The sequence below is a fragment of the Numida meleagris genome, chromosome 1 (genome assembly GCF_002078875.1).
Source record: "Numida meleagris isolate 19003 breed g44 Domestic line chromosome 1, NumMel1.0, whole genome shotgun sequence".
Taxonomy (NCBI): domain Eukaryota; kingdom Metazoa; phylum Chordata; class Aves; order Galliformes; family Numididae; genus Numida; species Numida meleagris.
Window position 1 is genome coordinate 69,232,504 of NC_034409.1, and position 12,674 is coordinate 69,245,177.

Here is a 12,674-nt window from a genome sequence, read left to right on the forward strand (position 1 = left end):
CTCAGCCCAGACTGGGGTCCCAAGCCACCTGTGTCCCCAAGCACTTGCTTTATCCCGGCCTCTGGGTTTACTTACTCCCTAACCTGTCAGTGGGAATATTCATACATTCAGATGTCAACCATGAGTTACCTATTAAATATGGGAATTAGCACTGGTAAATAAAAGCAGGTCAGCAGGCCAAGCTGAAGGTAAGCTGGCCATGTCATCAGAAGGAAATGGGAAGGGTCTAAGTGGTATTTAGCTGCAGGGATGGAATTACTAATTTCTGGCCTTTCTGTGACACAGTGTGCCTGGCTGTGTAATCCTCTCTTGCTTTTTCCCTTTGAGGACAGCTGCTGCACCAGAAACTCCTAGGAGAAGTGGAGGAACTGCAACACCATTGGCTGGAGAGAAGGATTTTAAGATTAGTAGTTGGAGGCTTAGAAACCTGGGTAGATAATTGAGAGAGAGGCTGGGCACTGGGGCCATGGAACTTGGTGGGAATTAATCTGTCAGGTGAGACTCCAGCTCAAAAATTAACTTTGTGAAGGCTGGAGAGCTCCAAGTCCTCACTCCTTGCCCTCAGCAGGGACATGAGCTCCCTCCATCTGTGTCTCAACCTCACAAGGTTCTTGCTGACCAGCCCAGGCTGCCTCTCTGCTGACATTCCACTTCCCCTCTTTGGGGAAGGTCAAGCAAAGGGCAGGAGAGAAAAGTTTCTCTAAACAAACAAGCACTTATCCATTGGCAACCAAAGCCAAGCCCTTTGTCCAGAAACACCCTCTTGGAGCAGCACAGACAGCCTATGTCCTTTAGAAACAGGCCTTATTCACAGGGTTTCTGTGGCCCCTGGCCTTGGTGAGAGTCAGCACCTGATGCTTGAGGTGGTTGTTCTGTTAGGTAGAGTGTCTGCCATATTCCCCTGGAAATGCCTAATATGAGCATGATGATCACAAGTGTTCTTCACATTCCCATGCCAGAAGAGAGGAACAGAGAGCAAGGAGAAGTCTGACGTCATTTTCTGCACAACAAATGCATGTTGCCTTGTGGAAAGACTTGTTTAGCTTTAATACTATTCTTGAAAGGGAAACGTGGACCAGAGATAGAGAGCCTCTTGTATAAATAGAAGTCTAACGTCAAAATGTTTTGGCTTCTGTATACATACAAATATATATGTATACGTATATACATAGATGGTTTGAAACCTAAAGCTATGTTTTCAGGAATTAGTTACTACAAAGAAGAAAATGTAAAAAAATATTAACAAAAATAAACTTTAAGCCATCTGAAGCTTTAATTTAGCCACATAATGAATACAAGCTTCCCAGGACAGGCACTGGGAGGGGCACTTGTGTATGTGGCACCTGTCTCTGCTTGCTTCCAGTGATGCATGAAAAGGGCCGCCTTTGCAAAACATTTCCTGTTTTAATGCCTCCTGGTGCTTACAAGGTCACAACTAACAATTACAGCTGTTACACAGAGAAGCACACCACTTTTTTGTTTTTCTTCCCTACCTGTAACTTGTTAGATCTGTGCTTCGTTACCAGCTTTCCTTCTGTTGCCACATAGATTGTATACAACTGTATATAGACCAGCAGCACTAGAGTGGCCCGTCCTCCTCAGACAAGTCTCCCACACCAACAAATAATCCAGGGTCAATCTGGAAGTAATGACTTGACTCACGTATGAGGATCTCAGACTCATACCTGAACACCCTGACGATGCGTCTCTGCTGTCCTCCCTGTGTTGGAAATATCCAAATAATTTATCAGGACGGTATATCTGATAAAAGCAGATTTTATTCACAATTGCAATGGCGGGCATCCTGCAAGCAGGAGCGCCTGCAGAAAGCAGTGTTACATCTTTTATGCCCTATTACCTGACAGTTATCTTTGCCTCCCCTGGTTCCTCATTGGCTGAGTACTTCAGGTTCACAGTCTTCCCGACGTTCAACTAAACATACAGATACTGGTTAAACATAAATTGTTGCTAGCTAAGCATGTATATTGCTAATTAATTAACTTCTAACACTTGCTTACTCAACACTCGGCCATTATTTCTGGACACCTGTTCGTCCTTGGATAGAGATAAGCTTGGAAGGAGGATAGAGGGGAGTATCCTGATGCCTGCCTGTGGTATCCCGACCTACCCACAGAGTGAGGCAATTTGGCCTTGTGTGGAGGCCCTGGCTTCTCAGATGTTTGACAAGTCTGCTTTTCTTTTGCTGAGGGTCTCTTATCCAAACAGAATAGCCTTACAACACGCTTTCTAGTCCATAATACTATTCCCATACTATTCACAACTATTACAGTTTTACAAGTGAGAATTAATAACATAATTCAACAACTATATTTCTAAAATATGTTACTGAAATACTTGGTATTTCTACTTTTTCAAATGAGCTGTTTCTAAGGGCAAGTTACAAAATACATTGTGCTGTCCTTCTTTAGAACAATTCCCCTTTTTCAATATCTAATGTAGAAACAACATTCAATTCCTACACTTGGTACTATTGGTCCTCCCGGTCACCCGTTGATAAGATAAGGAGCACAGTTAGTACAACAAGCTCTGACTTCCTGGTCTGCATGTGCTTGTGGCAGCCAAGTCACAGGACGTGGTGTTGTGGCTACACTCCACGTTTCCTCCTGGGATTTTGCACCTCCTATCTTGTCATTGGCTTTCTGAGCGACTGGAGGAGGAGTGAGGCAGCTCTGCTCTGTGGGCTACTGGAAGGTGTTCTGAGCTCCAGCTTGTGTTTTCCCTGCTTGGTGTGTTGCTACGAGAAAAACTTCTGCATAGCATGGCTGATAGGTAAGAGAAAATCAAACTAATCTCTAACATGAAAGGGCAGTGGGAACAGGACATACTTGCATGGGAGACATGTAGAAGGGAGCTGGGTGAAATGCAGTGCTGTTTCTGTTCAGTCCTAGAACCTCCCTTCAGCCTGAAAAGATGGTGAGGACTGAAAAGATAAGAGAAATATAAGCTGCTTTAGATAAAATAAGGAAATGCTGAGATTTTGCTTGGATAGAGCTGCTATGTAGAATCAGTTCTCCAAATCTGCTCAGAACCTTGACGGTGTTGGCAAAGGAACTGCCCACTGCTGTGTTTGTCTCTTGTACAGGCTTTTTCATTTCCACCTACAAAACATGTCATATTGATGTTTTTGTATTTCAAATATCTTCTAAGAAAAGCATCACTGGGCCCAGGAGAAAGACATGCACACTGGCAGAAGTGGAAAACCAAGAGAACTGCTTACATCTTCAGTTAAACCTATGAGATGACAACAGTATTTCACAACATTTGAAATATTTTTAAAGTGATTGAGAACTTACTTTAAATGCTTGCTCATCAGACTTTCCAAATGCTTTACTTCTCTACACTGAGATTAAAGGTTTTTTGATAATTGGATTCTGTTCAAAGGTTCTCTGAAGATAGATCTACTTTAGAGAAGATGCTCGACCAAATATCCTTTGCAATGCTCCATGTGACCCATTTGCAATACGTGTTTTTCTTGCTTTGACATTGTTGACTTGTTCACATGACTTTCCACAGATCCTTACATTCTCTCCAGCTGTTGAGTCATTTCTCATTTATAGCAATAAACGTCTTCTTGCTGGGGAATTGTTTTGTACATAATGAAGGTTTCATGCAGGAAAATGACTTGGAAAAACAAGCACATCCTCTCTAGCTTTCATGTTTCACCTGACATCTACAAAAAGGTGGAAACATTAACTTATTTTGCTCTAGCTGCTCTGATGTTGCACTGTTGCTACTATTGCAGAGACCTTCCCCCAAAAGCTTTTTTAGCTCTTTCAACTGCAGGCCAAGTGTTCTTGTTTTTGGATGGTGCTTTGTGCACTTAAGGACCTCTGAGCAAGACTGCAGCTGGATAAAGTCCAATTGGCCAGATTTCCTGCATAGATAAAAGTTATTCTATGTGAAAACACAAGTCTAACAGCTGAGAGGTTTCACCATAAGTAGGAGGCTGAGAATTAGTGACAAAAAAAAATCTCTGTTTTGAGTGATACATGCGATTATATTGAAAATCAGCACAAATATGCAATACTCTTTCTCAGGAAGGCTTTACTTAAACACTGCATGTAATGGATTTGCATTAAGATTTGCTTCTAGTTGAAGCTGTCTGACCTCATATGTGTAAGCTAAGTTTATGGGCCTTTTTTAAAGCAATACTCTCAAGAAAGAGCTTTTACGCGATGACTGTGTACGTTGATGAACAAGTTCTTTGCTTTGGCAGGGATATATGTTTCTGTGTTGAATATGTAGAGGAGCTCTGCTCTGTTTGGAAATTAGAGGGACAATAAAACAGAGAGGAAGAATCCACAGCAATGTTGTGGTAGCACCCAGCAGAGAATCAGTAGAGAAAAGGCATTTATTTTATAAAATTAAACGCATTAAATATTCTATAAGATTTCTAGAGGAACAAAGATCAAGCAGAGCCCTACAGTCCTTTGCAAACACAGCACAAGTCTGCCAAGAGCAGACCAAAAACAAGCAGAAGGCATTGAAGGGATTACAGCTTTCCTGCATAGAAAAGAGACTTTTTTTTTTTAACCAAAATGCATACATACTAAGATATATGTTTATGGAATACTATACAAAGAGTAGAAAAGAATATTGACATCCCCCCTAAAGTTTCACATACATTGGGTATTCAATAAACAGCAGATTCCTACCCACCACTGGTAGTTACTTCCAAGGTAAAGAACATATTGACCATGATATGGCAGGACTCATCATATGGGATGAGCTGATGCAGAGGAGCAGAGAAACCAGGAGTCCAGAAACCATGAGGAAAGTGATGCAACAAAATTAGATCAGTCCAAGGAAACATGAAGTTCCCTTCTGGAGTTTGAAAACTACCTCTGTACTGTTCTGGGAACTTGCTGATATCAAATAAAAGCAAAGCTGGTGGTGGCTTCTGTGACAGGTTGTGTTGCTGACTCTTGTGAAGCTGAGAGGCTTGTACAGGTTGCACAGCCTGTATCGGTACCACAGTGCCACAGCCACACATGTGCTGTGTAAGCAGAGCCAGGGGCTTGGGCAAGGCCAAATATATATGTATATAAATACATCTGCTCTGCAACAACCTCCTGCTGCTGCTCTGCAAGACCTATGCAAAAGTTGTCCTTCTTTTAACCCTAGCAACAAACATATCCTTTGGCTCCCGTATACTAGAATTTTTAGTTCTTCTCCTTCATTGACACCTGTTCACGTACAGCTCCAAATTCATGTGATCTTGGACATATCCCATCCATCATCTCAAGGTAACACAGAGCCTGAGCCAAAATGGAAGGTCAATGCCCAGTGCAGCTGAGGTACATGGTGGCTCAGTTCCCATATTGCAGGCATACCCAGGTTTGGTCACCAAGTATTACAGCTCTCAGCCACACTCTGCTGTGGGAGGTTGCTTTCCCCACTAAATAATACCAAATATAAGAAAGAATATCAAACATGTTCTTTATGCTCCTCAGCTGCTGCAGCTTATCCTCTGGTGCATTAATGCAAACTGTCTGTTTCTGGCTCTTAACCTTGGGATATGACCTCCTTTGCACAACTGGCTCTCAAGAAGCTAAGTGCAGACTGCTTCTGCTTTTCAGGATTTAAATCTTGGCGTGTTGAGCTCCATCCCACAGCTACTCAGACAATTCTGGAGAAAAAGTCTTGCTCAATATTTGTGAAAAAAATTCCAGTTCTCCAGGCACAGTTTGCTACTTTCTGTTTCCTTCTGAAACATGTAGCTTAGACTAGTAGTATCATATCCATCCACAAAATACAGTCCAGGACAGAAGACACACAATGTCTTGCTGTATTGCTTCTCAACTGATGTCCCACTACTTGATTAATGCCCTTGTTTCTGCAATGCCTTCCCTCCCTGCGAAAAACAGGGTGTGCCTGCCTGGCTCACTTTTGCTCTTCCTTGCTTTCAAGCTGTGTTGCATCTAGGCTGCCACATCAGAAAATTGTTTGTGATCTTATCACTACATCTGCTTGCTCTTTCTGCTAGAGAGCATGGAATCTGCCACTGGTCAAAGGATGCAGCGTGTATCTCCATCCTGACCAGAACAGGAGAAGAGGACATAGCAATTACCAGTCTGGAGGTTTTGAATTGGGTTTAAGATGCCTTGGTCTGGTACAGAAGAATCCAGTGTTAAAATCATGAGAGGTTTCTCAAATGATTGCTTGATAGACAAATTTCAGCACTTCTTCTTCTTCAGAACATCTACTTTGGAGGATAAATTTAAATTTATTGCGGTGTTCTCTTCCAGGCATTGATGCATGTGCTGGTTTGCAATCAATTAATTAAACTGTCATTTCAAGATTAATCCACTTCTCTTTCTTTTCTCTGTTCTTGGTGGAAAAGATCTGTGATTCTATGCCTTACTGGACCTGGAGCTACCTTTGGGCAGTTCATCACAATAGCAAACCTTCCCAAATCTTGTTGATAGGTGGATGGATAGACTTCTGAAAACTGTACACTACTATGCAGGACAAAAGTCCATTAAAATCCAAAAGGGACCAGTTTGGATAGGTTTATATAAACATTTAAGATCAGTGCATGCAAGGATTTTATTGTACACAGACACTATGTTCAGAGTCTTAGTCCCCCTTCATCCTTCGAGCTTCATGCTAGGATAACTATGCATGTGGGTAAAGGGAAGCATCTCTAGTGTGGAGTCTTGCAGAAAAAAAGATAGAAGGAGTGTATATAACATTACTGGAAAAGCATCAAAGAGAAAATTCTTTGCTTTCTGTTTTTCTGGGTAGTGCTACTGCATGCTAGTAACAATCTTCTGCTTGTTTTTGGTTTGTACATAGAACCCTTCTCAGTGAAACAGCACCATCTTCATTTTTATTTCACTGCGTGGAAAATACAGCATGTTAACAAGAACTTCATTAAAATGTATTCTAGAAGAACTTTAGGGAAGACTCATGTTTTCTTACAGGTGGCGTGCGGAATCAAACTCTATAACCCATGTAAGGTCTTAAAACAGGTATACACACTGAAACATCTATCTGTTGCTTATTTATTACACAAAACCATACATATGCATGAGATTACATGGGATATGGGTTGAGCTTGCTTAAACAGTTCCAAGACTGTTCCAATCAGTTTGGGGTAAATCATTATAATACGTCTTGCCTCTGTGTGCATGCCTGTTGTCCTCCGGTGGTCACGGGCAGTGGTCTTCTCCGAGTCTTCCTCACGAAGGCTTCCTGGTGTATTCTTTACCTTTGGGCTTGGCACAGACTGGTTTATATCCTGTTGTCGCGCAAGCGGTTTTTATGTTCTATCCTTCTAGTCTACATGTTGCTCTATTCTATGTCCACATGTCACAGGTCAGCTGCATTCTTTAGATATTAACATTGACCATAACCTCCATGGTTTTTAGAGCAGACTGATAGAAAGATGTGGAGACAAGAGAAAGCTCTCGTGTTGACAAGCTAGTGTCCAGAACACAGAGTGACTGTAGAAGACTCTAGAAGTGACTTTCAAAAATAATAGTACATGTCTTCTTTAACATGTGCATTTCTCTGTATTTCTTGGCAGGAAGGCCTTAAATCATGAACTTTCTAAACTTTTCAATGAGATGTGGGATATGGATGTTAACCGCTTTACACCTGGGAAAGATTATGCAATTGAGCTGCAGGTAACTAATTGCTAAGTGGCATGAGGATGGGCAGAATGGTATTGCAGGAAAAAATGTCTGTGAAGCCACCTTTTGCCAAAAGAGTTACTTATGCTTCATCATTTCCATTAATGGCAGGCAAGACACTTACGAATTATAGTCACTGAGGAGAGGGAATAATACAGAGAACTTGTTATGTTCCACAGTACCTGAAAGCTGGTGGCATCTCTCAGGTGCCTGTCCTGGGTCCGAAAATCTTCATCTGTGACTTGGAGGATGAGAAGATGGAATGCAACCTTTCCATTTTTGCAGATGAGAGCAAACTGTGGTAATGCAGATCACACGCTCAAGGTCAGGGCTGCCCTTCAGCTGGACCTAGGCAGGCTGGAGGAACAGGCTGAAAAAATATCATGAAATTCAAGAACAACAAATGCAAATGGAACAGAAAAGTTGTGAAATCTCCTTCTCTGAACATTTTCAAGATTCAACAGAATGACACCCAGAGCAATATGGTCTGAATTCAAAGTTGACCACACTTTGAGCAGGACTAGAGATGTTCTGAGGTCTCCTTTATCCTTGATGATTCTGTGCTGATGGTTATGTATGTGTGTATGAATGCTTGTCTGTACAATCTGGGTGGCTTGCAGTAAGGGACAAGGGGAGGCAGGTTCCAAGACATTTTTGAGGGAATGAATGAGGGAGGCAACTGAGGAATTCCTGAGTCTCAGCTGGAGAGTGGAGTAGCAGAGACGTGAGAAAGAAGGGTTTCAGGGTTGTTGCTGCTCCTGTTGTTGATAATAAAGTTGAAAGAGGTGTACTTACCTCTAGCCAAAATGCGTGTGGGGAAAGCTTCTCCTGTGTGGTTTCTCCATTTCTCAGAACAAGGCTCTAGTTACTCCTCACCCATGTTAACTTACACCTATTTATCTTTTCTTATCCTTCCTTGAGAATGCCTTTTATGGAACAGAAACTTGAAAATCATTGGAAAGCCACATCTGTTTTGGATGTGCTTATTGGTCACATTGGTTAAAACATCTGCTTTTAAGCAACCGACCAGAAGTCTTTGTAAACTTTAGAGCACAACCATGCACCAGTTTGAAGATGACAGAGCAGCACAGATGCCTCAGCATTACCCTGGCAATGGGGCAATTGCTGGGACGATAGTCAGGAAGTCAGAAAGGGAGGACGAAGGCTGAGCCTGAGGGAGCCATGGTAGTTACTGATCAGAACAGAGCCATCACATGGATCCACACAATCATCTGTGAGCAAGAGTCAACAGAGAAATTTCAGTCTTCTACAGTGCCAGAGATTATGCCTTCTTTCATCATGCTGGCAGCTCTTCAGTAGTATCTTCTCTTGTTTTTTAGGACTATCATTCCTAACACAGACTCCTGAGAGAACTGCGCTTTTTGTTTCGGTTATTATAAAGGCAGCCGCTGTCTCCTCAGGGAACATTTTGCTCTCGTTATTGTTTCATTCTGGTTTTTCTCCCAGGGAAAAGCAGATGCTGTACAGCAAGGTGACAGTGCTGTCCGGGACAGTGCAGCCAGACATCTGTTTCACTACGTAAATGAAGAACGCCTGAAGAATGTAAAAACTTTTGCAAGTGAGACCTGTTCTTTTGTTAATGGTGGAAGTGACGTGAAGAATCTGTGTTGATTTTGTGTTTACCTATAACATAACACTGCATATAATTTGGATGGTCAGATGAGCAGAAGGTGAGGTTCATCAGGCTGCATGTTCTTTGAAGGTAGTTTCCCCAGTGTTTACAATGTAGGTTACGTGAATTCTTGGAGTCAGAAAGAGCACCCTTTTCTGCTACAGTCAAGATCTGAATTTCTCTGAGGTTCTCCAGCTACAGAGCAAAATGGTTGAGACTCCTGTCATTCCTTTGATGTGATTCCTTGTATTGAAAAAGATGTCAAAGTCATCTTTCTTCCTTTGCTCATAGCTCCTAGCCCTTTCAGACAGCATTAGATTCACAGCTACCTCTTGCACTTCTGTTAGGGTTATACTTCAACCATGTCTATCAATATACTTTTCCTTTCCTAGTTTTTCTTTTCCCCGGGTGGAGCTGCATTACATTGCTCAGCTGATCAAACATCTGGCATAATAGGGAGCACGATTCTCTGTTCCCGTACTCCTCACTGAGCTCACAATCCAGCCCCTCATGAGGACAGCTCAGTACTGAACCCTGAGCCACTTCACCTCATTAACCTGGCAGGGAATGACTTACGTTTTGGACCTCAAGTGTTTTTTTATTATCTTATTGTGCTGGATCTACCCGCAGTATCCACTGCTTGTAGACCAGGAGCAGCTGAAGTGATGGGAGGCAGTGGGTGGCAAGAGGGGTGCACCAGAGAGAATAAAATCATCCACTCAGTGGCCATGAGCTCAACCTCAGGTCATCTTATGTAGGTCCATGCTGAAATAATGCCCACAAAGCCTTGTGCCAGCATAACACAAGTTGATAAGAATCAATCTGTAATTTAGGTGCTTAGATTTTTTTATTTTTATTTATTTATTTATTTATTTATTTTTGGTAGAAGCTCATTATTGCTTCCCATTATTTCCACTGGGAGCCACTTATTTCCATTAGGGAGCTCAGTACTGAGCTGTTTAACCTAAAAAGAAGTACAGATTGATGAGGCACTGAGCCAGACCAGTGAGAATAAAATCTGACACATAAAGGAATGTCCTTTCTGCCCTATTACATGGCAACTTTTTATAATGGCTCTAAAGAGTGGGTCACAGGTATGATTATGTCTTGTTCATCAAAAGTTTATTTTTTTTTGCAGCCTTTATTTCCTTATTGGACAACTACGAGACATCAACTGGAGTAGAAGAAGTAGTGACTCCAGAAGAAATAGCTGAAAACAATTGCTTTCTTGATGCTATCTTAATGACAGGAGTAATGAAAGTGAGTAACGAAGATTTTTTTTGTCACTCTAAACACTGAATTACCAATATATGTATCTTTGTTTTCTATCCTTCAGCTAGCTCATGAGTATCTGCTTAAAAAAAAACTAGCAAAGCCAAACCTTGCTGATTTCAAGTATCAGCTCTATGACATCTGGTTCCAGCTCTATCCCAGGAAAGAAGGAGACAGGTATGTCCAGTGAATCTCTACACTATTCTGATTTAAGCAACTGAATTCCATTTGTTACACACAGAACTGGAAGGCAGTCTCAGGATATGGCCTAAGGCAATGTTCATTGGTCCCACACAGATCATGTTAAAGACTTACTGATCAGATATCGATGATGTTGACCCTTAGGATACACCACTGGTGACTGGCCTCCAGCTGGACTTGCTATCTCTAGTCATAGGCCTTCAAGTGCAGATGTTCATCCACTTTTCAATCCACTACACCATCTACTTTACTCATCTATACTTCATGAGTTTGTCTGTATGGCTGCTTCAGGAGATGTTGTCAAAAGCCTGATTAAAATCAGGATAAGCAGCAGCAATACATCTGTGGCTTTTACTAACAATCTTCATCATCAAATAGAGTTTTAGTCTTTGTGAACAGATTGCATTGCAAGTTTTGAGCAAAGAAGGAAAACCCAACAAACCCAAAACTAATCCTGACAAACTGTTCACAAACGAACCTAGACAAGCTTGTGCATCTTCTTTCCTTTTACCTTAGCAAATTTTAACAATTTAGACAAATAAAAGATGTATGTATTTTTTTTTTCATTACAGACCTGATTCTTGTGGTTTTGAACATGTTTTTGTTGGAGAAACAAGGCATGGTAAACAGATCTTAGGTTTGCACAACTGGGTGCAATTTTATCTTCAGGAAAAACATAATCAAATTGACTACAAGGGATACATCACTCAGAAGAACAAAACCAGGGTAAGAACGAGAAGGGTGGCCTTGAAAATAAGATCAATAGATGCACAGAGGAAAAGTGACTTAATGAATCAAGGCACCATGATGCAGACAGTGTTGCATTTTTCCCTATAACTGTCTAGTCGCATCTATAGTCACTGACAAATCCCCTTTCTTCCTCTTCCTACTGTCATCTGTGGTTATTGTACATGCAGTGAGTGTCTACATTTCTGGACCCCTTCAAGGTATCTTTGTGCCAAAAGGCTGGGAGCAGAAACAGTTATTCAAACAAAGTTCACTCATTTAAACTGCTTTCCATCTATTGTCCTCAGAGGTGCGAGGTTGCCTTAGGTGGGAAAGGTAGAGCAGTTCAGAAGTTGTAGAACCATAAACAGGAAGAATTGTATCTACAATCCAGAATCTGATATTGTGTGTGGTCACAGCTGTATCGGAGATTATTGCATTGTTATTTTTATGCTTTCAGCCTGATAGCGATGACCAAGTTTTGAGCATTCAGTTCAGCTGGAAGGGCTCAGTCAAACCAATTGGAAGCACCTTTATTGGTGTCAGCCCCGAGTTTGAATTTGCCCTTTACACCGTCATTTTTCTGCTGTCTGAAGAAAGAGTCACACGTGAAACAGTGAAGATAGAAGAATATGAGTTACAGATAGTCGTTTGTCGCCATGGGCACCACATTGGAACAGCATATCCTGTACTCCTCAACACTAATAATGAAGACTAGTATGTACAGTGATCAGGCAACGTTTCTTCCTTTCTTTTTTTTTGGTGGAAGGGAGGGAGTAAATTGATGTGTTGTTTTGTACAATTCATTTCTAGTATAAATTTATGAGTTGTTCGCTTTTGGTTTGCACTGAAGTGTTGAATCAATAGTATGCCACGTTGAAGTCTCTGAGCCACGTTGAAATAAGCTTCTCTTCATATTAAAGCCTGTATTAAACTTGTATCAGTCTTCCTGAATGCATTATACTTTTCACCAGATAATAGAATTTAGAAAAAGACCATATTAAAGTCTATACATTTCTTTCTCTTATTTGAGCCACTGCATATTTGAAAGAGCAGTAACTACACATCTCTTATACCTTCTAGACAGGACCTTTGATTTGGCACAAGCTGAACCACAGTATGCTTTTTTTTCTCATCTCCACATTTCATTAGAGGTGAATTTCAAATGCAATTTTACAATTGCA

The 12,674-nt window shown here is 41.3% G+C and overlaps 1 protein-coding gene across 1 annotated transcript; it reads left to right on the top strand.

Annotated features, from left to right (window-relative positions):
• LOC110396617 (poly(U)-specific endoribonuclease-A-like) lies at nt 2,503–12,430 on the top strand. Its single transcript, XM_021392370.1, has 7 exons — nt 2,503–2,790; nt 7,553–7,652; nt 9,126–9,237; nt 10,430–10,551; nt 10,628–10,740; nt 11,337–11,490; nt 11,951–12,430. Exons 1-7 carry the CDS (start codon nt 2,780–2,782, stop codon nt 12,206–12,208), a joined length of 870 nt encoding a protein of 289 aa, XP_021248045.1. The 5' UTR covers nt 2,503–2,779; the 3' UTR covers nt 12,209–12,430.